Source organism: Agelaius phoeniceus, chromosome Z (genome assembly GCF_051311805.1).
Source record: "Agelaius phoeniceus isolate bAgePho1 chromosome Z, bAgePho1.hap1, whole genome shotgun sequence".
In the NCBI taxonomy this organism is placed as follows: Eukaryota; Metazoa; Chordata; class Aves; order Passeriformes; family Icteridae; genus Agelaius; species Agelaius phoeniceus.
Window position 1 is genome coordinate 14,218,459 of NC_135303.1, and position 25,613 is coordinate 14,244,071.

At 39.2% G+C, this 25,613-nt stretch overlaps 1 protein-coding gene across 3 annotated transcripts in view; it reads left to right on the forward strand.

Annotated features, from left to right (window-relative positions):
* LOC143692093 (uncharacterized) overlaps nt 1–25,613 on the forward strand; it is a 90,543-nt gene that overhangs the window by 11,537 nt on the left and 53,393 nt on the right. The window contains exons 6-17 of one of the 3 annotated variants that reach the window (XM_077171645.1): nt 1,027–1,194; nt 3,256–3,760; nt 4,523–4,639; nt 6,814–6,993; nt 8,263–8,436; nt 8,911–9,056; nt 10,614–10,668; nt 11,894–11,992; nt 14,896–15,010; nt 15,939–16,081; nt 16,592–16,660; nt 20,082–22,779. In XM_077171645.1, coding sequence (XP_077027760.1) covers nt 6,934–6,993; nt 8,263–8,436; nt 8,911–9,056; nt 10,614–10,668; nt 11,894–11,992; nt 14,896–15,010; nt 15,939–16,081; nt 16,592–16,660; nt 20,082–20,336 — 1,116 coding nt within the window. In that variant the 5' untranslated portion in view covers nt 1,027–1,194; nt 3,256–3,760; nt 4,523–4,639; nt 6,814–6,933 and the 3' untranslated portion in view covers nt 20,337–22,779. Of the gene's footprint in view, nt 1–1,026; nt 1,195–3,255; nt 3,761–4,522; nt 4,640–6,060; nt 6,386–6,813; nt 6,994–8,262; nt 8,437–8,910; nt 9,057–10,613; nt 10,669–11,893; nt 11,993–14,895; nt 15,011–15,938; nt 16,082–16,591; nt 16,661–20,081; nt 22,780–25,613 lie in introns of those variants that run through there. The other 2 variants (XM_077171646.1, XR_013179951.1) reach the window with 2 other exon arrangements.

Here is a 25,613-nt window from a genome sequence, read left to right on the forward strand (position 1 = left end):
AGTGCCTGTATGTGATCCTGTTTACTCCAGTTAAATAGCTCTGATTTTGCTGCCCAAAATGAAAAAGCAGAAGGCTGTAGCAGAAACTAAGTATAGGTAACATTTAATATATTGCTGTTGGTCTTTGCTATACCCATGCCTAAATTATGTAAAAATGTCAGTGCATTTTACTTCCCTTCATTTTCCCTTCCTGCTTTCCTGACCTGTACAGTATTTTTTCATATTTTATACCACTTCTACGCTCCCTATGTTCTTTCCATTCTGGTCTGATAATCTTATCTTGATCTCTGACTGTACTGATACAGTCTTCATGGCATTTGAGAAACATTAAGGTAACATTTCTGTTATCTTAATCAAAGTTTCCAAGGCACTTGTATGTACTAAAAGTATGAAGAATTGAATTTCTACTGCATGCTGTTGTTGCTAACATTTATTTATAACCTGAATCACTTTATTATACCACTGATTAAAATCACTGTAAATAAATGAGGCACAGCTTGTGGAGTTTGATGGAGCTGTAGGACTATTTTGGCCAGATATTTAATCATATATAATACATACAAAACAAAATTTTAAAATAATTTAAGTGTGTTGTGCTGCCAACTTGCCACTGCCTTGCCAGACAGTTTTCTGTGCGCTGTGCAGGTGTTGGGGCACAGTTTGAATGCACCTCAAGGTATTAACATGGGTGAATGAATTGCATCCACTAAGAGCATGGAAATTTTTATTTGTGCCAGGTCATGGTTGTGGCCCCCACAGGACTGGGATTTACTCACATACTTTATATACATACTGTGTCTAATTAGATAAATTTTGGGAAATGTATTTTCTTACTCTGCTGTAATATTATGCACTATTATGGCTGCAATTATGAGAAATGAACTGAGGAATTTTGTAAAGCTGTGAGAATGAGCCTTGAGGGCTCATTTTCAGCTGCGCGCAGCACTGCTACCACACATAGGATGCATCTCTTTTGATTTGAACATTGCCCAGCTACAGCAATTAATTTTTTTCTTTGTGTTCCAGAGGGAGATGTCCATCCTCCTGAACTTATACCAGACCCTGGCAAATGCCCAGGTGCTTTCCAGACAGACAAACGTCCCCCTGGAAGAGTTACCTTGGGCAGAGCTTTGTGCCCTCTTGCACGAGAATATTGAAGCCCTGGTCTCGAACTTCAGCAAGGCCAACCAGAGGGTGAGTGTCCCCAGGCATCAGCTGCCTCTGCTGAGCTCAGTGACATTTGTTCACACTGCAGTCTGGTTAAAAAGGACTGATATTCATCCCCCCCAAAGGATTTGGACACTAACAAATAAACACCGTTTATTTTGGCTTGTCCGCAGCTCAGTTTGATGCTGTTGCTGTGGGCCTTTAGATGTGACTGGAGTGTGCATCAAGTCTCTCAGCTCCACCTTCTGTGCAGGACATTCTGAAAGGAATATCTGATACTAGCAACAGGGACCTAATTAAAAGATAATAAATTCATCTTACTGATGAAGAATTCACAGAATGTAGTCATTTACAGTCATAAAGCAAGTTTTTCTTCTACCATAATCCATAGGCAAAATAGGCTTTCTCCAGGAATACCATTTCTAAATTATGTGTTTATGGTTCAGATCTACTATTTGAAAGAATGCCAGTGTGGGTTTTTTTGTTTAATTGTAACTTTTGGATTATGACATTTTTTGAAATACCTATTATAAAACATGTCAGCATTTGTGTGAAGGAGGAGCTGTACTTTTCTGCATGATAATAATGCAAGTGAGCTTACATGACCTCTCCTCCCAGAAAACCTTGTGGTTTTAGGAAAAAAAAGCCCCTTTTTAAGTAAGTCAGCTGGCTCCAGAGACTAAGCTAAGAGTGGCTAAGCCACTCTTTAGGGTTTCACTTTGTTTTCTGGTTTATTTCTCTTTTGAAGTAGAAGAGGAAAGGGAAGGAAAGAGAAGGGAAGGGGTGAATATTGTTGGCAGTGTTTGTGGGGCTTGTATCTTTTTGTGGCTGCTTTTTAATTAAGCATTTTTATTGAGACTGATCATGAGGTCTGTAGGGCTCTTCTCATGTACTTAGCATCTGTTCTGGGATTTTAGACTGTGTTGTTTTTTTTCTACAGTTCAGTTTTCCTACAGTTCAGTGTGATCTATCTGGAAGTGTCTTGCTAATATTTTCCAGCAACAAGTGCAAGTGTGTGCATTTGGAGATCATTGTTGGCTCGGTTCATTCCTCCATTTAGTTTGCATGGGATGTGTGGTGTTAAACCACAAGAGTAAATCCTTTCATGCTTGTTGAAAACACATAATAAACTTAGGAGCTATTTATAAAGAAAACATTCTCTATGTTAGAATTCCCTGAAATTGTTTTAAAACTTAATAATAATCTGGAATGTCTTGGCTTTTCAAAAAAAAAAAACAAACCCCAAAAAAACCAAACCAAAACCAAAAAACCCCCACCAAAACCCAAAAAAACCCAAACAAAACAAAAAATTAAATGCCATTTTAAATTATTGTTTGCAATCATCACAAGATTTCAACAGAGTTAAGCGTCTCTGCTTTACTGATACTACGGTGAGAAGTGGTTTTAAAATGTAAAACTGTCACTGCTTGTTAAACGAGTTATTTGCAATCCAAAATGTTATTCCACAAAAACTATTTACTGTCTTTATCATCACATTCCTTCACACCTGTTTCAGTTAAAAGCATTGTAAATAAAGGAAATAGATGTCCCTTTTTATTTCTGAGTTACTGCAACTTACTTCACAGAATAATGCTGTATTTGATGCAGATTTCAGGGCTGGAAGTCTTTGCATGGTGAAAACTTAAATTTGTCTAGTTTCATATTCCAACCTTCCTTACATTTTTCCTTTCACTTACACTGGTTTTCTACTTGGTAGAGCAGTGTTCTCTCTGAAATTGGAGGATGTTACTACTAAGTCAACCCCTACAACTGTACTGTGGGCAGACAAGTGGTGTTGGACCTTCTGTGAGCTGTCACAGTATTGGTGAATTGTTGTCAGAAAGCAGGAGTACATTTGCAGTTGATGATCGTGGAAATTTCCCTCCTACCATTGCTTTGGTTTCATATATCTGATTCTGTAATTGTTTACTAGAAGAGATACTTTTATCACTGTCATTACTAACATTGTTTATTCCTTTAATGAATCATTTGAATGGCAAAACTAAGAGTTTTCTTTTTGCTCTTGTCTAGGTAAAAACCATCTAGTTAATATTTCTTCCACTTTTGTTTGGTTTGTTTCTGTTGCAGGAATGTGAAGAAAGGAAGCAGAAAAGCAGGCAAAAACTGTGTGGCCTTGAACAAATGTGTCCACAACTGACCCAGGAAAACAATTCCTTGAAAAATTCATTATTAGATGCTTTCAAGGCACGCTCATCCCTGCTGGCAGCCTGTGCGCTGCTGTCAGGGGCCCTGTGCTCTCTCTAGGGCCGACTGTGCACCACGTCTTGCCAAAGAGACATTCTCCAGGAACAGGCGAACCAGCACCAACTCCTGAACCACAAGATCGTCAGCCTCCTTTATGCTCTCCCTGCTGTCATGGAAAGAAACCAGGACGACGGCAGGCTGAGGCAGAGAAGAGCCAAGAACCTGGTTTATGCGTTCCGAAGAGCCGTGATCGCAGTTCTGGCTGCTGACAGGCTGAGGGCTCTGGCCCGATATTCTTGTACCTTTTTCATCTGGACAGAAGGATGCAGAGGAAGCTCTGGAATTCAAGTTTGTCTGGGAGAATCCAGAGGCAGGCATCCTTTGACACGTAAGTGCAATGTTCTTAAAATGTTATGTCAAATTACATGCTTAGGGAATAACAAAGAGCAATATTATTATTATTGCTAGGGCATAAAGACATATTTAATGACATTCTGACAATTATTATTTATGGATTTGTGTTTTTTGTGTTTTTTCATGAAAGTATTTCACTCTAAGAGCAAATGCCTACTCTTATGTTAAGCATTGCAAGTACAATTGCAATTATGCACGTGAACTCAACAGTATCTGATATCCTTGATATTTGTGTTACGGATTTCAGAACTAGGCGCTGCAGCATCTTCTCTGTGGTAAATATCTTGCAATGCTCCTAAATGATTAACTGTCACCTTTTTTTTTTTTGAAAAAGTATTTCCTCTTCTTTTTCTAATAATTTTTAATACCTATTTCCTACTAAAATTCCTAGAATTTTCCACAAAAATTGCTTTCTGATTCAGGTAAAATATTAGCATAGGATTTTAAAATTTTCTTTCGAGATTATGTCTACTTGCCCCTTTCCCCTATAAACCAGACCAGTTTATACTTCCCTCTAAAAGGATAAATAGTATCAAAAATGTTTTGCAAATTAGAAGATTCATCTACTTTTTTTTAAAAAAGTAATTCTGGAAGCATGCTTAAAACAGTCTAAATTGTTCCGTCTAATTTGTTGTTTATATGCTTATTTTTGCTTAATTTCTCAAAGAGCTGGAGATAGCAGTGTGCCAGATCTTAGTGATTCAGTTATCCTGCTAGCTGCAATTCTCTTTCACAGGTTTTGGAGAGGAAGGAGTTGACTGGATTGAAGCACTTCACTGGTTGTCTAGCTCTAACCTCTATACTGCAATAATCAGCTCCATCTCAGAACTGCAGGGTGTTCTCAGCAAACAAGGTAATTTTAACTGTATATTGTTGTAGCAGAAATACATAATAGACGCCTTTGACTAGAGGTTATATCCTGAGCTAGTCAATACAAATTTTAGTGGGACTGTTTCCCTGAAGGAGTAATTTCATTGCAAGATAAAATAATAACTCTTTTCTACATTCTCTGAATGATCACATCTCTGTACTGTTGGAACAGATTCATTTTCTTTAACAGCTGATAGGATATTATATCCTTTCAGTATATAGAGCCATGGAAGCTGAAGGCTGGAGAGTGTTTCTGCAGTTTATTTACAGTGAGAACTGATACACGTTCCCTTGGTTCATCTGCATTGCTGCCATCCCTGGTTCTTTATTAACCTCTACTTTTAGAGTCCCCACATTTTTGTCACAGAAAAAAGGATACAAGAAGAGGGATCATTTATGTCAATAAAGGGAAATAGCAGGACAAAGACAAGATGATGCATTTTCCAAAACGCTAAACACTAAATTGGCATAAAAGTTGCCATTCAATCAAATGTGTTTGGATTCACTTGCAGGCACTTTCTTCTTTGATCATGCTGTTTTCAAGAAATTGAAAATTAAAAAGCAAAGTTTGAACAGTGCTTCAGATTCTGTAGTCTGTCTTTCAGAATATTTACAGATTCCATCTTGTATAAATGAAAAAGAATGGGATATTACAAGAAACGGGAACTAATAACCTGCTCGATGTTTCCTTTGTGGTGTTGTTTCTTAAAGATGCACGGTCCTGGCTTTTTTGCACTTACCAGTGCAGCCGGGAACTGCTTTGCACAACTGATGGACAACCTGAGCGTTCTGAGGGAGACAGCTCAAGGGAACGCTCGTGGGTGCAGAGCCTGCCTGGAGAGGGACTCCCTCACACAGAGGCTGGCTCGTGGCCTCCAGAGAGTAAATGGCCAGGCCCTGGAAACTGGATTGTATGACAGACTGCCCAGCACAGTAAGCAGATTTACAGTCCTCCTTCAGGAAAATAGGTTTACAGCAATGGTGAAGCTCCCTTGATAGCAGCATTTCTTTGGTTTCAGGCTGGTGGTGAGTCCATGACCATGAAGTACTACTACGTGGACACTAAGAAGTAGATTTGTCACACATTAGAGTGTGAATAGGTCTTTTAGTTTATTGACAAAGGATTTCTGGAGGAGGGTTAGTGAAGTCGGCCGGCAGATGGTGAACGCCCAGGCTAGCCGGCCAGCCCGCCTTCAGCCAAAGGGACGTTGCCGTGCAGGACTTCCACTCCGCAGGAGGAAGAGCGACTCTCCAGCTAGTGGCAAAATCGGCTTTATTGAGCCCCCGGAGGGACCAAGCGTACCCAAACGATCCAGGAACAAGAAAGCGCCGAGGGGTGGGGAGGCGGGGGGGGGGGGAACACTGAGTTTTAAAGGGAGTGGGAGGTAGGGGTGGTAACAACACATGAACAAATCCGAGTCTGGGGAAGGGGGATACATAGGTGACAGACATCAAAGGAGAACCAATTGTAACAAACGGAGGGAGGGCCCCCGGCCCCTGAACCAATCACCCGACGCTCTGGCTAGAAGGTTCTAGAGATAGAGGCAGGAGTGCCGGGTGACTGGCAGGCAGCCGGGGGCGGGGAATTAAAAAGATACATCGGTAACTGGGGCAACCGGGGAGGGGTTGGGAGATTGACAAGGAACTGTGGAACGGAGGGGAACGCAGGCAGAACCATTAACATCATAACGTGGGGGAAACAGAACATACCTGAAACAAACCGCAACAGGTTAGTGTATCCAAGTAAAAGATTTTTTTTTCAAGTTCTATCAGATCTGTAGTAGCTTCTAAGAACAAATTTGCTTTTGGCTTGATGTAAGTGTTAAGGTTGCTTTTTATTATTGTTTTCTATTTTCTCATGTTTACCATCCTTTCTTTCAGTAAAGATAACCTTCTTCCCTTTAACCAAAATGAAAAGACAAACACTTTCTCTCCTAATATTTTATAGTAGACTTTAGGTGAAAATAGTAGTTCTTTGTAAACAGAATTTGCAGTAACCCTTGGTAGGTGACAGGTTCAGACTTTTGTGTATGTCTTTTAGAGATAGAGGAAAAAATGATGGTTTTGTCTTCACTTTCTTGGGTCTTTAATATTTTTCATTTGATTGCTAAAATAGCAGACTTTATAGCCCATCAACTTGTTTTTGTTTGCTGACAGAGAAACATAGCAATCTTGCGGCAAGAAATATTTGGATTTTTACAAAGGCTTCATGCAGCAGAGGTAGAGTCCCACTCACTGCACCTGCAGCTTGCAGAATGCAGATGGGCTTTCAACGAGATGCAAAAAGATGCTGAAAAAGCCTGCAGACTGCAAGAGCAATTAAATGAACTTCAGCGTGTAAGTACATTTGACTTGGAGACTCTCTTGCTTAAAAGAGATTCTCCTTTCTACACATTTTTTGATTTGTTTTATTTTGGAAAACAAGCATAAAATTGATTTCCTTTCAATAGAATTTTCCAGAAAACTTGTCCAGTAAATGTCACTAAACTAGAAGACAGATGTATTTAGAAATACCCTTTTTCCACTGGAGTTTCCTTTTGATTTGTAGAAGGAGGTATCCTGTATAAATGGCAGTTTGGTCTTCAGCAATGCAGGTTCTCCCATTTGTTGGAAATGTTGATGTGATTTATGTATCCTAAAAGAAGATTTCACTTCCACAGAGTAAAGTCAGCTGGAATGAACGTATTCAATAAAAGTACGTTCATGAGAAGTTCATGAAATATAAATGTAGCAGTTTTAACTCCAAATGGATGTTGATGAAAAACATAATAATGGATGTTGTTATAATAAAAACAATACAAATTTTCCTGGGTCTGTTTCCCTGAAGAAGTTACTTTATGGCAGGGGGAGAAAAAGCCTTCTCCGACATTGTCAGTAGCACAAATGCCCAAAATTCCCCTGAGTCTTTTGCTGTTGCTGATTGACTTACCGAGACACTGTGGGTTCCCTAACCTGAAGCCTAGTTGGTAGAACCTGTCAGGATGTCCCAATCCAAACACTTCCAAGCAGAGAATATCTGCTAGATGATATGTCTCACCCATTGTCCTTCCTGTTCCTAGCTAGTAAAATGGATTTTTTTTTTTAACTCAAAAATCTCTAGTCATCTTCAGTTTTGTTCTTAACAGGTTTTATTCCCTTAGTGTTTTGGGACAGTTAGATGAAACTTGTCGCATTTTAGATTGTAGTTGAAACGTAGATGACGACTTTCCTTGAAGAATTATTTCCTCAATCTGGAACAGTTTTTGGAGGAGAAGAACAGTCCACAAAGGTGTTTACAAGGATTAATAAGCTATCCACTAAGTTTTTGAACATTGATCTGCGTATTTTTCCTTCTAAATATTGAAGTTTTGCATCCTAGGGTGCTACTTTGACAAGAATTATGAATGCCAAGACTTTACATGAATGTTCTTTATAAAAATCACAGTAATTAACTGGTCTGCCATTTTACTGTCCAGTGATCTGTCTTCATGTTAAAAAAACCTCAATACTAATCCTAAGCATGCATTTGTTTTGGAATTTGGTAGGTTTGCAAGTGGAACTCACTTAGTGGTAGGGAAAGCACTGAATATAATTACAGAATCAGGCACAACTTCTTTCTCTTTCCAGAGAATCAACCAAGACAATGTACAGGGGGAGTTAGATAATGCTTTGCAGCGTGAGCATGAGGCACAATTGCTTTTACAAGAACACCAGCGACGAATTCAGGAGCTGAGTAATAGACTGGAATTGCACTCATGTACCAACAAAGATAGAAGCCAGCTCTCCAATGTACCTCTGATGGTAGTGTTATTCTTCTGGAACAGTCACCAGAGTTTCACCTTCTGTTAAACAAGCCAAATAGTGCAATCTTTGTATAAATGAAATAAGAGGAGTAAATACACACACTACTCAGTCTGCTGAGAATTTTAGGCTACTGAGAAAACACTTCAAAGACTCCATTTTTTTTCTTAAGCTATGGATGTTTTATTTTCAACAATTAAGGAAAAAGTCTTCAGTGGGGGTTTGATTTGGGCTTTTTACCTACGCTAATTTTGTTTTCTAAAACTTATTTATACATAGCAAATATACTAAAAACTGGGGGGGGGGGGGGATGGTTCTGAGTCATTAATGCTTTTGCTAGGAAATTCATAAAACCGTAGGATGCAGTGGTCCAAATGTACTTCACAATCAGTTTGTCTTCCATGTTGGTCAGTAGCCAGTGGCATAAAGTGAAGTTTCTTTGGGCTAAATAGCAACTCTGCTCTCTGCTGGCAGAGCCTCTCTAATGCAACAGAAGAGCTGAGGAGAAGAGACCAAGTTCTGGATCACCAGAATAGACTCCTGAAAGACACAGAGCAGGACCAGCAGCAGCTGCAGGAGACTCTCCAGGAGGCAGAACGTGCCATCCAACAGGGAGCAATGTGAGCCCTGGGGCCTGGGGGATGTCACTTAAAATGTATAAAAATTTAAATTCCTACTTCCATGGGCAGGTTTTAGCCCTGGAAAGTGTAAGGTTAGAAGAGAAAAGTACATCTGTCTCCTTTTTTTTTGAAATTCAGACATAATCTTCTAAAAACAAAAGTGTTAGTTCAAAATACTAGGTCATACATTTTATGCAGTTATCCCCTAATAGTGCTCCAAATTCTGGGTGCTGAAATAACTGGCAAACAAAAGACCTGTGTGATCTTACTGATCTGACAACATCTCTTTGGCAGATCTTAAAGTTTTGTTTATTTAAGAAATGATTGTTTGTTCTCTGTGTTTCCACGCCATCTTGTTATAGGCAGATACCATTTAGTTATAGTAAATACAGAAGCATCAGCTAGGAGACAGGTCTTCACTGCCAAAGGGACTGAAACCCATTTTGGATCTCGCCTTTCCTGTGGTACAAGACAGATCTTCCGGCTGATTTCAGGGAGTTTTGGATTTACACCTAATCCCCACACCACTTGCACCATAACCTGGAGTGGCAGGAAAGGCTCAGGCACTGGTTTTGAAAAGACTGGTGGTCAAAAGGAGCCCCCATGACTTGAAGGAGCTTATTACTAACCTATTCTTACGCCATATGGTGAGATTAAAATAAAACAACAACTTTGCAGACTTTGTTGTCTAATACTTACCATAGTATGAAGCATGTATTATGAATATTGTTTTATGGCTAGGATCTAAAAAAATTTTAGTCATACATGGGTTCATTTGACCTCTGAAGACAAACATCTGAGAAGCTGTAAGGGCTGTATGCACGAGGGAAATAATGCAATTTGTATAATCCTCAATGAAATGTTTAACAAGCTAATTAAAATGACAAATGTTATTTGGTAGGATTTGATCAAAGCAGCTGTCACCTGCAGAAGGATTTGTTCTGGAACGCTTGCCCTTTCCATTGTAATCACCCCAATCTATTTTGGACATTCTTCTTTGTGGCCACACATATATCCAGAAAAGATTATTTTCATGTGAAGAGACTTTAAAAATGGCATTTTTTTTCTGTATATAGCAACTGAAAATCAACAAAGACAACTTTCCCTTCATTGTTCTAGCAGCTCTTCACAATAAATAGGGTTTTTTTCCTCCCTTTGGAGCATATAAGCAAAGCAGATGAAATAAACAGAATCTGTCAGTGTTTTCCAATACAAGAATATAATACCATCCTGCTAGAGACTTTTAATGACCTCTGTATCCAAGCCATGATAGTTTTGATAGGCATATAATTAGATCAGTTTTAATTGCTTATCCTCAACAGACGCATCTTTCATTTGGAAATGCACCAAATGCACCAATATGAACTATTTTTAGGGTTTGCATTGGAGTTTATCAACAATTTATCAACAATTTCAACAGTTTATCAACAATTATTTTACAAGACATCAAAACCATAAAGTAGCTGAAGATTAATTTGTACATTGGAAGAGCTTCAGTTCTATAAAGTTACTCCATTGTTGTTTTGTTTTGTTTTGTTTTCTTTTCTTTTATAATAGAGACGAAGAGTTGATCATTAATCATATAAAAGCTGTGGAGGCTGCCCTGAATGAGGTAGGAATTTGAAGTGCTCCCTCTGATTTGTGTTCCAAACATGCCAAACTCTTAGAACTGTTTATTCTCAGGGGAGGAGAAAAGTTGTTGCAAAGCAACTTCCTTTCCTTAGAGTTGAAGTTTCCTCCCTCAACTTCTACCATCTTAAAAAACTATAGTGGAATAAAATGCAAGTTTGCAGTATACACACACCTTGTTCTAAATGTAGAAGTTATGACAAAATTCCCTTGCCTTCCCTCGCTGAGCACTATTTCTGGTTGTCAAGACTAATGCAGCATACAAAAAATTAGCAATTGTGGTGGTTAACCCTCTACTGAATAATGAGAGATCACATACTTGGTGGCCATAAAACATTTGGCTTTGTGTCTGCTACTTTAACCTCTGAAAATTATTAATAGGAAAAGAAAATGCAGGAAGTCATAATCTGTGGTCAGAACCTTCCATGGTATTTTTTTAAAGCTCATTTTAAATTTAATAATAATCTCAAGTTTTCTCTCTGACTTGTACAAGTGTGGCCTGGTATAAGACTATTTGAAGGTCCAACAAAGCTATACATATTAATTATTTAGGAGAAAGGAATATTTTCATATTATACTATAGCTCTAATGGTAGGTGGTTTTATAACTGCTTTTAATCTACAGCAGCACAGAGCCAGAGATGTTTTCATTACCTTGGAGTGTCCATTTCCCTTTACTATATCTTTAATTCCTAGCAAAATGGGAATCTCTTCTTTATTTTAGTTTCTGTATTCACCAAAACTGTTCTTAACTTTATTTTCAGATATCTTTTTCAAGTCTCTTTCCTTTAATGCTCATGGAAAGTGACAGAACCTAAACTGCGTGGTTCACCTACAGCAAACTGTGCTGATAAAAAATTTCCTTTGTGCCACCACCATCTTCATACTGGCTTCTTTTAAACTTTGGAAGTGAATGTCATGCAGCAACTGCTGTGTTCTTACAGTAATAGATACGTCGTGCCATGTCCGTGGCCTTTCTCTTTTCAGGGCAGGGTACTTTTTTTTTTTTTTTTTTTGGTAGCATTCTCTCCCAGCACTGTGAATGAGAGATTTATTTGCAATGAAAATTCAATCAGTTGTACTTTATCCATAGATGTTAGGTCCAGTGATCAATGCAAGTCCACTCAATGGGCTCAAGGGGACACCGTTCACCCCCGCTGGTGTGTCTGAAGGAGAATTACCACTGATGCTGGGCTATTTTCCCTTTAGGTCAGAGACGAGGCTGTGGCATCAGCCATGCCACTCCCCAGCCTGAAGACCCTTTCAGAGGAAGCAATGAGAGACAGGCCAGAGGCTGCATCATTCCAGGTTAGAGTCTAAAACCAATCCTGTTTTTTTTTTTTTTTAATTTTCTTTCCTTTTTGCATCTGAGCTGTAACAGGCAGACAGATTATGCTCTGAGCATGTGGAGAGCAAAAAGCTTCAAAAGTATTGCAGTCAACAGTTGAAAGAATTTCCATGTGTACTCTTGCACATGGTATTTCAGAGATGATGTCAACTTTCAGTTTTGCAGTTACAGTATTAAATAATGGATGGGAAAACAAACATGGACAGAAGTATATATATTTGGAAATTAATATCCCTCTATCCCCTTCACTTTTTTTCCCATTAATATACACAAGACTAATTAAAAAAACCCACAAACAAAACCAAAACTAAGATCCCCACAAAAAAGCAAAACCAACCAAACAAAAAAGATGAGATTTTCAGGCTCCTTCTTGGTCAGTATCAGATTTTTTCAACCCACGGTTCTAGAATTAACGGTGGTGTTTAGAGCATTCCTCATTTAAAAGAGATTGCTATTTAGAATGTTTAAATATAGAAGCTATTTTGCTTCTGTAGGTTTAAAGACTTGCACATTTCAAAATACTGATTTTTTTAGGACAAAACAATGAGTGGGAAAAAAAGAGAAATTTACCAGTAATGTGCCATATTTTCAGCTCTGAATGCAGATTCAGTGCAATGCATCCTTATTGTTTTTAAGTTTGGTCTTCTACAGAAACTATCCCTTAGTCTTTGTAGTTGTGCAGAATACATTAGTGCTAAAGCAGAATTTTTTTCCTAATGAGAGAAGAAAAGGCAGAGTGAGTACATATTTCTTTCATTGTACTTCTCTGTCTGAATTAGAGAGAGAGTAGGTAATCAAGTAAAGTGCAAGGAACTTAGACAGGGTAAGTATTGCATACAGTGTGTAAGCTTCTGCAGTAATTCCTCCCAATTGATTGTAGATTTTCTGTTCTAATGCAGAATATAATTGCAGGATCGGGGTCACAAAATCAAACATTCAAGAAAGGCAGATTATAATTTCTCACTGTTGCCCTCTTGCATGCATACATACATTTCAATATGATAAAGACATAAATTATGTGTGCATTATCGTGTTTCCACACTAAAATATGGAAATATGAAATATATAATGCCTTGAGATTCCCATGAAGCTTAATTAGCACAGGAGGCATTGTGGCAATCACCAGCTTTAAAATCCTTATTTTCTAATTTGGTAGTGGATGCTGCTTTTCTTTTTTTAAGTCCCATCCCAACTCCCATTCTTTTTTGACCTCACAATGATTGCAGAAGCACCTGCAGCCTGTTCCCTCTTTCTCTCCAGAAGAGAATCATAAACACAAAAAGTTGCATTTCATATTTGCACAGAGTGCTTGTGGTATAAATAACATAGTACAGTATGTGCTGGGGAGCTCGCTGGTGGGGCAGAACTGTGAAGTTCTTGTTCACCTGCAGCCTCAGGTGCACTTGGTAACTCAATACATATACAAACAGCAGCAATGGCTCACAGTCGGTGTCACTGTGAACTTCCTTTTCTCCATCCCTTTTTCTCTTTCTCCCTTTCCTCATCTCTCTTTCACCCTTTTCCCTCTCTCTCTCCTCAGCCCTCATCTCTAGTTCCTGTTTGATTCCTTTCCAAGCTCATTACTGAGGTTTTATTACAAAGTTTGCCTTTTTATAGACAGAGGTCACCTAATGGATTTTAATTTTACTCCATGCCAAACTGTATTAAGGGCAATCCTGTAATCTTGAGTGAGGTAAGCAGCTAGGAATCATTTTAGGGACACTTGTCATTGAAAGCAGTGGAGTTGTTTGCAGGCACATCCTCTAGAACTGCCTTAGTTAGTCTGCGATGTGCATATTTAAATTAAAGGCCTTATAATCTTCAAGAATCCTCTTTTAGGACTAGAACCACAGAACCAAGACATTTTGGAGATTTTTTCTCATGAAAAAAGATGTGATATGGGTTAATTTGCCACTGCTGTTTCCTAGACACCCCAATGAAACAACCCGGTTGATTTTACCTGGGTTAACATCTATTCTGAAGATCAGCAATGTGAAAACTGAAAAGGAAAACTGAAAAACCTTTGTAAATCCCTGTTTGTGGTACAAGGTTAATTTTTGTCTGTATCACAGGTTTACATTCAAAAGTCCAATTTCATACTATCTGAAGGGAAAAATTATAACAAATAAAATATGATTATGCGTTGTAAAGAAGACCAATAATTTCAACGGTTAGTTGAGACTACTTGGGGTAGATATAAAGTTACCAGTACTGCCAAATCATCTGTGCTCTCTTGTCCTGCTAACTTTATCATCAATCTAAACCAATATAACAAAATTGGGACATTATTCCACTACATCCATGGAAACAGCTACATCTTTCCAGTTCTAGTGCAATCGGATTATTTGTTTTCAGAGGTCTGTAGGTTTACAATGTTTCTTTTGTTACTGCAAGTTAATTTTTTTGCTGTGGAGTGGAAGGATTAGTAACTTGACTCATCTTGGAAGTGTGAACATTAGCTTGAAACTATGTGGTAATTTTTTGTGAACAAAAGTTGAACCTGCAGTGAGTCTTGTATTTAAATAAAATGAAAAAATTGTATCAAGAGCTCAGTGCTGTACTGCATACTTGAAAACATCACAGCATCTTCTAACTAGGGTGTGGACTCATTCCCTGCTCCTCAATTACATTAGTATTCAACATTCTAGAAGAAATACAAAATCCATTGTTAGACCTTTTTGATGTTCAAGTCCTGGGACTAAGAATCTGCCTGGCTTCCAAACTGTATTTGATTTCTCTGCTAAAAAAAAATTCTGTCTTTTGTAACAAATGTGGATGTGTGCTATTTGGCATTTAAGTGTAGCTTGCCTGGCACTAATGATTCCTTTTACTTTTATTTAAAGAACATGTTTGGACATTTTAGGGATCTCTACTCACGGGCACTGCCAGAATTGAAGCATTAAGAACAGGAAGACAATCTTCACAGGCTCACTTTGAATCCGAAGCAGCTTTGGTGCCTCTTACTCCTGTTCCTGATGGTAAGTGTGCTTTGCAAGCAATTACAGTCACTCGGATGTGGGTTCCCAGCCAGCATCTCCCTTCATGCTGCACAGCTTCTGTAGGCAAATACAACACCACTTAATTGTAAACATATTGAAGCAATAAAATTAGTGCAAACAGAAATGTTCAGAGACATATATCAGAAGAGAAAGAAGGTGATGAAAGTTAACACAGGACTTAAAATTCGTGCTGTATTTTTTTTCTATTGGTCATTATTTGATATGGGGTTTTTTTGTTGTAGTTTGAATGTTGCTTGGTTGGTTGGATTTCTTTTGGTTTTGGGGAGTGGTGGTGGTGGCTGGGTATGTGTTTGGTTTTTGAGTTGTTTTTTGTTTTTTTTTTTTAATATTATTATCCTTCCTCCTTTCCTGGGACTTTCCTTTCCTGGAACTTTGCTTGCCTTCCTTTTCCTTTCCTTGCCTTGAAATTTCCTTTCCTTGAAACTTCCTTGAAATATCTTTTCTTTTCTCTGAAATTTTCTGTCCTTTCCTTGAAATTTCCTTGCCTTGCCTTGAAATTTCCTTGCAATTCCTTTCCTTTCCTTTCTTTGAAATATCCTTTCATTTCCTTGCCTTGAAATTTCCTTTCCTTTCCCTAAAATTTCCTTGAAATAGCCTTTCCTTGAAATTTCCTTTCCTTTCCTTGAAATATCCTTCCCTTGAAATTTCCTTGACATTTCCTTTCCTTGACATTTCATTTCCTTTCCTTGAAATTCCCTTTCCCTTCCTTGAAATTTCCTTTCCCTTTCCTTTCCTTTCCTTGCAATTTCCTTTCCTTTCCTTCATAGACTTTTCCCTTTCTTTTTGTTAGAAGCCATTAACATTTTGTAACAGCCTTTCCTTGCAAACACAACCATTCCAGTATTGTGCATTTCCTTGCTTATTACAATTTACTTTCTCCAAACAGAATCTTCACACTGCCACATTGACTCTGAAGCAGTTCACCACCTCCTCCACCTCCTCCTCCTCCTGCTCCTGCTTCTGCTCCTCCACCTGCTCCTCCACCTCCTCCTTCTGTTGCTGTTCCTGCTGCTGCTCCTGTTCCTGTGGGTAAGTGTGCTTTGTGCCTTTGAAGCAATTAAAGTCACTTGAATGTGGGTTCCCAGACAGCATCTCCCTTCATGCTGCACAGCTTCTCTGGGCAAACAATACTTAAATATAAACATAAGGGAGTATTAAAACTAGTGCTAAGAGAAATGTTCTGAGACTGTTTTCAGAAGAGAAAGGAGATGGTGGAAGCTAACACATGGATTAGTGTTTTTTATTATTGGCTCCTATTTCCTTGTGGGGTTTTTTGGTTTTAGTTTGGGTTTGGATGCTTGGTTGATTGGAATTTTTTGGTTTTGGGGAGGGGTTGAGGTGTGTGGGTGGGTATTTGATTTTTGATTTTTTTCTTTTTTTACTTCTTTTAATTGCTTGCTTTCTTTCTTTTTAACCAAAGGCTTTTCCCTGTCTTTCTGTTTTAAACCATTAACATTTTGTAATCACCTTTCCTTGTAACCATAACTATTTCCATTCTGTGCATTTCCTTGCTTATTAAAACTTACTTTTACTAAACAGATCTTCTTCAGCCTCACATTTCACCCCAAGCATCTGGTAGAGCTGCTGCTCCTATTCCTGCTCCTGCTGGTAAGTGTGCTTTGCAAGCAATGACAGGATGTGGGTTCCCAGCCAGCATCTCCCTTCATGCTGCACAGCTGCTGTAGGCAAACGCAACAACACTTAATTGTAAATGCACAAAACACTGAATTGTAAATGTAGCATTCCATAATGTAGCATTAAAACTAGCACAAACAGAAATGTTCAGAGACGTTTTTCAGAAGAGGAAGGGGATGGTGATAGCTAAGACAGGGATTAAAATTTTTGTAATTTTTAGTAGGTTTTTTTTTTTTTTTTTCTAGTGGTCCCCATTTGCTTGGTTATTTTTATTTTTGTTTGTGTTTGGTTGCTTGGTTGTTTGGATTTTTTTGGTTTGGGGGAGTGTTGGTGGCAGGTGGATGGGTATTTGGTTTTTCATTTTTTTCTTTCATTACTATTTTAAATTTTTTTAAAGGCTTTTTCCTTTCTTTCTGTTTTAAACCATTAATGTGTTTGTAATAGCCTTTCCTTGCAAACTTGGGTGGGGCTGCTACTCGTGAAAATTAGAACCACATTGGAAAAGTTCACAGAGAACTGTCTCCTGTGGAAGAGACTCCATGGCATAGCAAAAAAACACCTCTCCCTAAGCCATTGCAGTTCTTTGCATTTCCTTGCTTTTTAAACCTTGCTTTCTCTAAGTTGTAGAAATTTGTCAGACTGGGCTTTTTTCTTGTCACCCTCTGTCTTGCATTTTTTTTCTTGGAAATAGTGTAGGACAGAATTCAGTAAATGTGGACCTCAAATAATTGTAACTTTTTCTTAGTACTGTTAGTAGTGAATGGTTTATTTGCTTTGAAACATGTGAATGTTCTCACAGTGATAGTAAGTAAAGTAAAATCTGATAGTGTCATGGGTTTGACATTGGCTAAAAGCCAATGCACCTACAGTGCATTAAAAGCCAGTGCACCTACAAAAAATCCTTTACTTATTCTCCTCTGCCACCGTTGAGTAGAGGAAGGGGAAAGAACAATTAAAAAGCTCATGGGCTGAGTTAAGGATTAGAAGTAAAAGACTTTAAAGGCAAAACAGGCTCAAAACTTTAAAATAGATAAAGAAAAATCTATTAATGAAATTTAAAAAGAATCATGAGATTTAAAACCCTTCCATAGCCCTTCTTTCCTTCTGACCAACAACAGAGGGAGACAAAACATGGGGCTTTTAGTCAGATTGTCACTTCTAAAAGTCTTTCTTCAGTCTGCTTAGGGAGAGGTGTTTTTTTGCTATGCCATGGAGTCTCTTCCACAGGAGACAGTTCTCTGTGAACTTTTCCAATGTGGTTCTAATTTTCACGAGTAGCAGCCCCACCCAAGTTTGCTGCAACATGAGTCACTCCCAAGGGCAAAGAAGTCTTCCCACAACTGTTTTTTCATGGGCCATTTGGTTCATGGGGTTTTGTTTCAAGGATAAGCTGTTCTAGTACGAAAGCAAAGGTGTTTTTCTTCTATCTCTGGAAGCAAGGCTTCTCTCTCTCTTTCAAGTCTTTCACTTGATCACAGCTTCTCAGCATCCACACGTTCCAGGATGACCACCTTTTTCTCACAGGCTGCAGGTGATTTCTGTATTCCCCCACGCACTTAATGAATTGCAAGGAAATAGATTGTTGTGTTATAGTCCTCACCACAGCTTGCAGGAGAATTTCAGCTCTGAGGCCCAGAGCACCTCCTCCTCCCCCTCCCTCTTCTGCACCAACCTTAGTGTCGCCATGTTGTTCTCCTCACATGTCTTCCCCTTTTCCTTTTCTCTGACTCAGGAGAGAATTAGTGTTCGTAAGTTCATTTGTTCTCAAGTTCTATCAATTGAAAAGTTTTATAGACCTCTGCAGCGTTGAAAGGTTGATCCCATGCAGGCTTCACCCTGGGCAATTGCTCGCCATGCCCCTCACACTGATCACACGGCTCCCACCGGCGCCATGCGGGACACGCCAGCTGCCAGCTCCACTCAGTGCCTCTCCTCATGTGGCGCACCAAAAAGGGGAAAAAAAATCCACTGCCACTACTTCTGGCTCTTTGTTGGCAGCATGGCTGGCTAAAAGCGGCTAAGCAAAGCAAATAAAGCTCATTGTGAGCCACACCGAGACAGCCGCACCACATGGCGCCAGCCTGGCTGTGCCCATCTTGGCTGCGCCGTCCTGGCCACATGGCCAGCCCTGGAGCAGGAAGACCCTGGCACCTACCCACCTCTCCGAGGAAGAAAAAGAGAGTTCCCAAGGTTTTGTCTTTCATAAATAAATTACCATAGAGGCATTACAAGCTTTTGTAATTGACTTAGCAGTGTGCCTATTCTCAGAGGGAGACAGCAATTGGTTTTGTTTGGCATGGAGGAAGCTTTTAGCACCTCCTCACAGAAATACCACTTTCATGGCTGGCTTCTTCCCTCCTGACCAAAAATAAACCCATGCAAAACCAACATATGCCACAAAAGAGAATTTTCCAGCTACTGAGATGATGGCAGACATGAAAGAATGGAGATATCAGTACAGGCAAAACAGAAAAGCATACTGACAGTGTTTACTTATCTGGACGTGTCTATAATACACCAAGCAGTGATGTCTCCCAGAAACTAATTTTTTACAGGAGTAGTAGCAATTCTTACCTGATTTTAATCAACTGAGCATCACTTGCCAACATTACTACATAGCCAAGGAATGCACATATCCCAGGACAAATGCTCTCCTTGTCATGTGTCTTTGCTTACACAAGTAATAGTTGTAACTAAATATTACAAATCATGCAGTTTAAAATAATAACAATATGAAACTTATATTATAAATCACATTATGTAACTTAGGACAAAGTTTACAAAAACACGTTAGTTCAAGCCCACACATGCTATTTGGTAAAGAAAGTGCCTTTTCTATGCAAAAATTGTTTGATACTCAGTATTCTAGTTATGTGAATTTTTAACTTGTCAGACTGTTGTAACATACTTGAATATTAGAGTAATTTAATTAAAATGTTGCCTGCAACAATATGCTTGACTAATATTTGAAGAACATTAAGTGTTGATTTCAATTAATAGTGAAATATATCCAAAAACAAATAAATCCCTTCTGTGGCCAACAGGGCAAGTGTTCCCCAATAACAGTGACAGGGAGACTGTAGAATAAGTTTGTTTACTTGATTAAAAAACACAGCCTTGGAATTATAATGATGAGGGATAAAAGATCTCTGTAAGTATTGTGTAGCACTTCAAATAAAGTGCCATTGTTTTCCAACCCTTCTGAGGGCAGGATACTTGTGCTAATGTCCTTTGTCTATTAAAGATTAGTATCTATAATCAGGTGCTGTGTGTTTCAAATAAGCACTTAAGAAGCAAACAGTTATAAGTACTTCACATACATACCCTTGTGAGAGGTATTTAACAGGAAACGTAGATTTGCTCTTGATTTGTTTTTCTATTTTTTTTATTCCAGCACACAGGGGAGAGCTTAGACTCAGAACCTATACTGTTTCTGGAACCGACACAACATCCACTGTGGCACCAGACAGAACTGTGCCTGTACCCTCCAGTGTGGTACCACGCAGAACGCGCACTCTGTATACCACCGACACATCATCCAGTGTGGCACCAGACAGAACAGGTGTTGGATCATCAGTGGACATATCCTCCCATGAGATATCTGACAGAACATACCCTGGGTCTGCAACCAACACACTCTCCAGTGTGACACCAGACAGAACAGGTTTTGGATCATCAATGGACATGTCCTCCCATGGGATATCTGACAGAATGTACCCTCTGTCTCCAACCGACACATTCTCCAGTGTGACACCAAGCAGAACAGGTTTTGGATCATCAATAGACATGTCCTCCCATGGGGCACTTGACAGAATGTACCCTCTGTCTCCAACCGACACACTCTCCATTCTGATACCAGAGAAGGCAGGTTTTGAATCATCAATGGACATGTCCCCCCATGGGGTATGTGACAAAATGTACATTCTGTCTCCAACCGACACATTCTCCTTTGCGACACCAGAGAAAAAAGGTTTTGGATCATCAATGGACGTGTGCCCCCCATGGGATATCCAACAGAATGTGCACTCTGTCTCCAATCGACACATTCTCCAGTGTGACACCAAGCAGAACAGGTGTTGGATCATCAGTGGACATATCCTCCCATGAGATATCTGACAGAACATACCCTGGGTCTGCAACCAACACACTCTCCAGTGTGACACCAGACAGAACAGGTTTTGGATCATCAATGGACATGTCCTCCCACAGGATATCCGACAGAAGTGACAGTTTGTCTGCAAGCAGCATACCCTCCAGTGTGACATCAGACTGTCCAATATGTCCACTGATGACCCAAAACCTAAGTACAAGTTTTGGATCATCAATGGACATATCCTCCCATGCGATATCTGACAGAAGTTACAGTTTGTCTGCAAGCAACATACCCTCCAGTGGGACACCAAGCAGAGCAAGCATTGGGTCATCAAGGGACACATTCACCAACCTGACACCAACCAGAAACAGTACTGGGTCATCAATGGGTGCATCCTCCCATATGACAGGGAGCAGAACTGGTACTGGGTCTTCAGTCAACAAAACCACACAGAACTAGTTCTTTGCCTTCAGTCAAGTCTTTCAGCCTGAAGGTCTTACCCAGCACCAGAAGAAATCAGGGAATTTAATTATTGGATGTGATAGTTTTCTTGAGCAGTATCCTAGCTTCTCTTCAGAAGAAAAAAAAATCCAGCAATGTAAAAAGACCTAATTAAAGTACAATTAAAAAAGGAGTAATTAAAGTACCAACCTTTGTATTATAGTTAAGTGTATGTAGTTTGTGGTTGTGACAGCTATAGGTGGCCTAAAGCTGCACAGATGATGTGGCATAACAAGACAGCAACTCAACCAGCCTAATCCATTGGATAGTAGAAGCAAACAAGTCCCCGGGTGTGTTACTGATAGGCTGGATTCAAGTTCAAACAGGGGACTTCAGCCAACCCGTTTGAACCATGAATGCACCCATATCATTGGCCAGTGAGCTGGTGGAGTTAAGACCCTTGTCCAATCAGCTAGGTAAGAGTGGGAAATTTGAAGCCCCTATAAAAGAGGGTGCCTTTTGTTGGTTTTCCCAGCTTTTGCAGAGATGGGCAACTGGAAGGCATTTAAAAAGATTTGATTCCATTATCAGTCTCGATGAATAGTGAGACACAAGAGATGTAAAACTCAATGCCATTCCAGCAGAAGCCAACCTATTTCCTGGTTACAATACCTTATAAATGTTTTTCAACCTATTAGCTTTTGCCACACAATGCTGCTATTAACTCTAACACAAATCACCTCTATTTTTCCCCACATGGTCCTGCTACAATGCATCTTTCACAGTTCTAATTCTCTAAAATATCTAGTCTTTTTGCAGGACCATATTTTGAAACTTGTTGAAACGTGTTTCTAGTTCAGTCTCTCTCTCTCTCCACAATGTCATCTCTATTCCATGGCCTTCCTAAGTCAGCACACCTTACCTCAGTGTTTGCATACAGGTGTACAAGACTGTGAGCTTTCTGTCAGGTTGTGAGAATTCTTCACAAATCCATTTCCCACAGCCATTCAATAAGCATTGGCTGTTGCTGCATGGACTCAGTGTGTGTGTATGTCACATTCCTGTCTCTACCATCAGCGACTTTTGTCTGTAATTCCATATTTTTATGAAAATATGCATTCATATCCTCACATTTCTGTGTTTCTAATTATTTGTACACCAAAGAACTTACTTTTTTAATTCTTACTTATTGCAGTTGTTAATTTTTATGTAGTATATTTTAAAATGTTACAAAAAACCACCTTTTGAGTAATTTTCCTCATTCTTAAAAAAAAAAATCCCATAAGCCATTTTAGTTTCTGTCTCCCAAAGTTGTTTCATACCTCTCTATTTTAAACCAGGACTACAGTACTTTAATAGGATTGAGAGAGGTCCATGAAATGCACACCAGTGATTCCTCTTGTGGAACGTCATAGCCCTGCCATGAGGCTCTTTTTTTATTGGTGTTTGTTTGTTTGTTTGTTTGTTTTGTTTTTCTTTCCTCCTCATCAGTGTAACTGCAGCCACACATTGAGTTGCAAACTTAAGCCAGATGAGCAGAATAAAAACGATGTGATGGGCCTTTGGGAGCACCCTGGCTGATCTTTCTGTTTTTTCCATTGAGCAAGGCTCTGATCCAGGCAAAGAGATTGCACTTAGTGCTACAGAGCCATTTGGCAGGAACTCCATTGATTTCTAGGAACAGCTGGAGGCCTGTGTCTCCCCAGAATGTTTTGGCTGTCCCAGGCTTTGTTGGGTTTTGGCTGCAAATACCATTGCCTTTGCTTTCTGATCTAGAAGTACCATGGCTGGGCAAAAACTGCCCATGGGCCATATTCCAAAGGCAGTTTGGTCTGGAGTTTGTGAATGAAGGAGACCTTCATCCAATTCCAAACCATAGGGAAAAAAATCATAAAAGAGAAGTTCCCATCTTTAACAAGCAACTGACAATTCAGAAGGGAATGTAGAGCTTATTTACGGAATGAAAAGGAAAGGAATCTTCCAATGGAGTTGTGGTTTACAGAGTTTTTATTCCGACTCCCACTCACAGCTGGCACTGGAGAAAGCCATGTCCCTGGAATTGTCAGTGTCTTCTGTCTGCCATGAATTGTTTTGCTGCAACAATCAGAGGCATAATGGTGGAGAGAGGCTTAGCTGATGTTAGGAACAGGAGCTGCCCCAAGGAGAAAAAAATAAACGAATTTTTACTTCCCAAATCCATCTCCGCAGAGGCTCAAGCAGGATTCTCTGGTTCCCAGAAATACACAGAAATAGGGCTGAGAAGGCCATCTGGACATACGTGTTCATGCCCAAGACCTTGCTGATGCCATTTGGGTTTTGCCTTTTTTCCTATGTTTTCTATATTCTTTGCATATATGTTTGTAGCTCTGTATCCTACTGTATTAGTCACCAGTTTTCCCAATACTTTTCCAAGTCCTTTCCCTAAGCAGAAAGACAAAACAAATTCCAGAGCTCCAAGCGCTGGGGGGTCCAAGGCCCCAGTGCCATCTTGGTTCTTCCTGGCACACAAGAACAACTCTTTGAGATGCATTTTAATGGACAAAGTACAGCCAGTGCCAAGAGGGGGGACTCCAGAGAAGGAACTTGACCTGGGGGGGAATTGCATCACCACTTGTTGTCCTAATTAGTGCTTTTTATCAATTACGCTAATTTCCTAAAACCTACAAATATGTACTCATCTCTGGAGGGAGTGGGCTTTTGTGGACATCTTCCATAAGTGCCCCTGAAAACTTCCAAATAAAGATCCATTTTTATATTATCTCCTTACTAAAATTATCTCTACTTTCATTTCCAGGTTGGGAAAAAGGCAACATTGCCATCACAGGCAAACGTGGCTCATAATCTCACTAATCCGTTCATCAAGGTATCTTCAGGTTGCTGCTAGCTCTTTGGGAATGCTGCTTGCTGTCCAAGAATTTTGTTCTTTTCAGGAAACTCAAGATACTTGCTTAAGTTCCCCTTTTCTACAGACTTGGGCTATTGTTGAAAAAAATGAGTGGCACAAACCATTGCTTAGGCAACTTCAACAAATCTAACGTTGATCCCAGTAGGTCTTAGGCCCTTGTTCTGTCAATTGACAGGGGTGTTTTAAAGGACACAGACACCAATGGAAAGAAAGATCATATTTTACTAGGAATATTAAGGCAACAGAAAAGTGAAACAATACATTCAGTAAAACTGTGTGCTTGGCTTTAGTGACAAGCAAAAACAAGCAAGGTAATCTCATTACTATATGAGAGACAGGACAGTGTTTGAGAAAGATCCATCACCAATGGCGTGAACGCCTGGATCTCTTGCCAAAAAAATGAAATTTATTTACTGTGTCTGGGTGATCTTCAGGACAATGAAAAACTACTTTTTAAGCTTTACATGACATATACCCGGTACTGAAGATTAATGCTTATTCCATAAAATAAAGAAAAAAAATTTACTCTGCTCTAATCCATTTCATTCTGCTCCAAATTCTGCTTAGCATTTGGATCAATAGAAACACATGTGCCTATGTATTCCTCCGTCTTTCTCTTTCAATTTTGCCATTCATATTTGTTGTAAAATTGGTGAAATTAAAGATTCTGAAGCAGGATTTCTGTTTGTAGCATTTATACTGAGATGGAATGTCCACAGTTCACTATTATAAAGAAGACATTTATTTTATAGCATGATTTTCTGGAACGTGTGTTGTTTTTAAAAAATAAGAATGCTATATCATCACTAGTACCTTGTGTTTCAAATAAATTGCTACAATGTTCCTGAAGGTAATACTAAAATTAGATGAATCAGACCGGACAGTGAACTGCAGTATAGGGAATACTACATTAATTTCAACTACTCCTTCACTTGTCTTTCTAACACAAAAAAGGAAAAAAAAGCAAAGTATCTCCCCTCGAAGGTTTCAAAGATGGGTAGGGGGGTGGCAGCAGAAAACAGCAGAACAATGAAACAATAAAAATTAAATACTAACAGAATCTGTCGGCCTCAAAACAATTAAAAGATTCAGAGTTCGTTCAGCCATTGTCTGTCATTTGTACATCAGAAAAGAGGGAAATCAATATTTGTTTCTTGGAGAGTTCCAACCCCAGCACGTGGTATTGATAGTTTCAACAGTGTAAAAGATCAATACTTTTCACAACAAACCTTTCACTTTTCCACTGTTAGAAAAGGTTTGTGAATTGGCTGGTAACACTGCTCTTGTTTAACGTTTTCTTTTGGGGAGTTTATGTTATTTCTATTGGCATTACTAGTGAAAATTTTTGCACTACTATTGCTGTTTTAACACAAATGATGAATGCATAAATAAAAAAACCCTTCACCACACAGGTGACAGTCATGAGAAAATATGCAACCAAAAAGTGCTGCAGCAAAGTCCCACTAGCCATGGGTGACAGGAGCTGC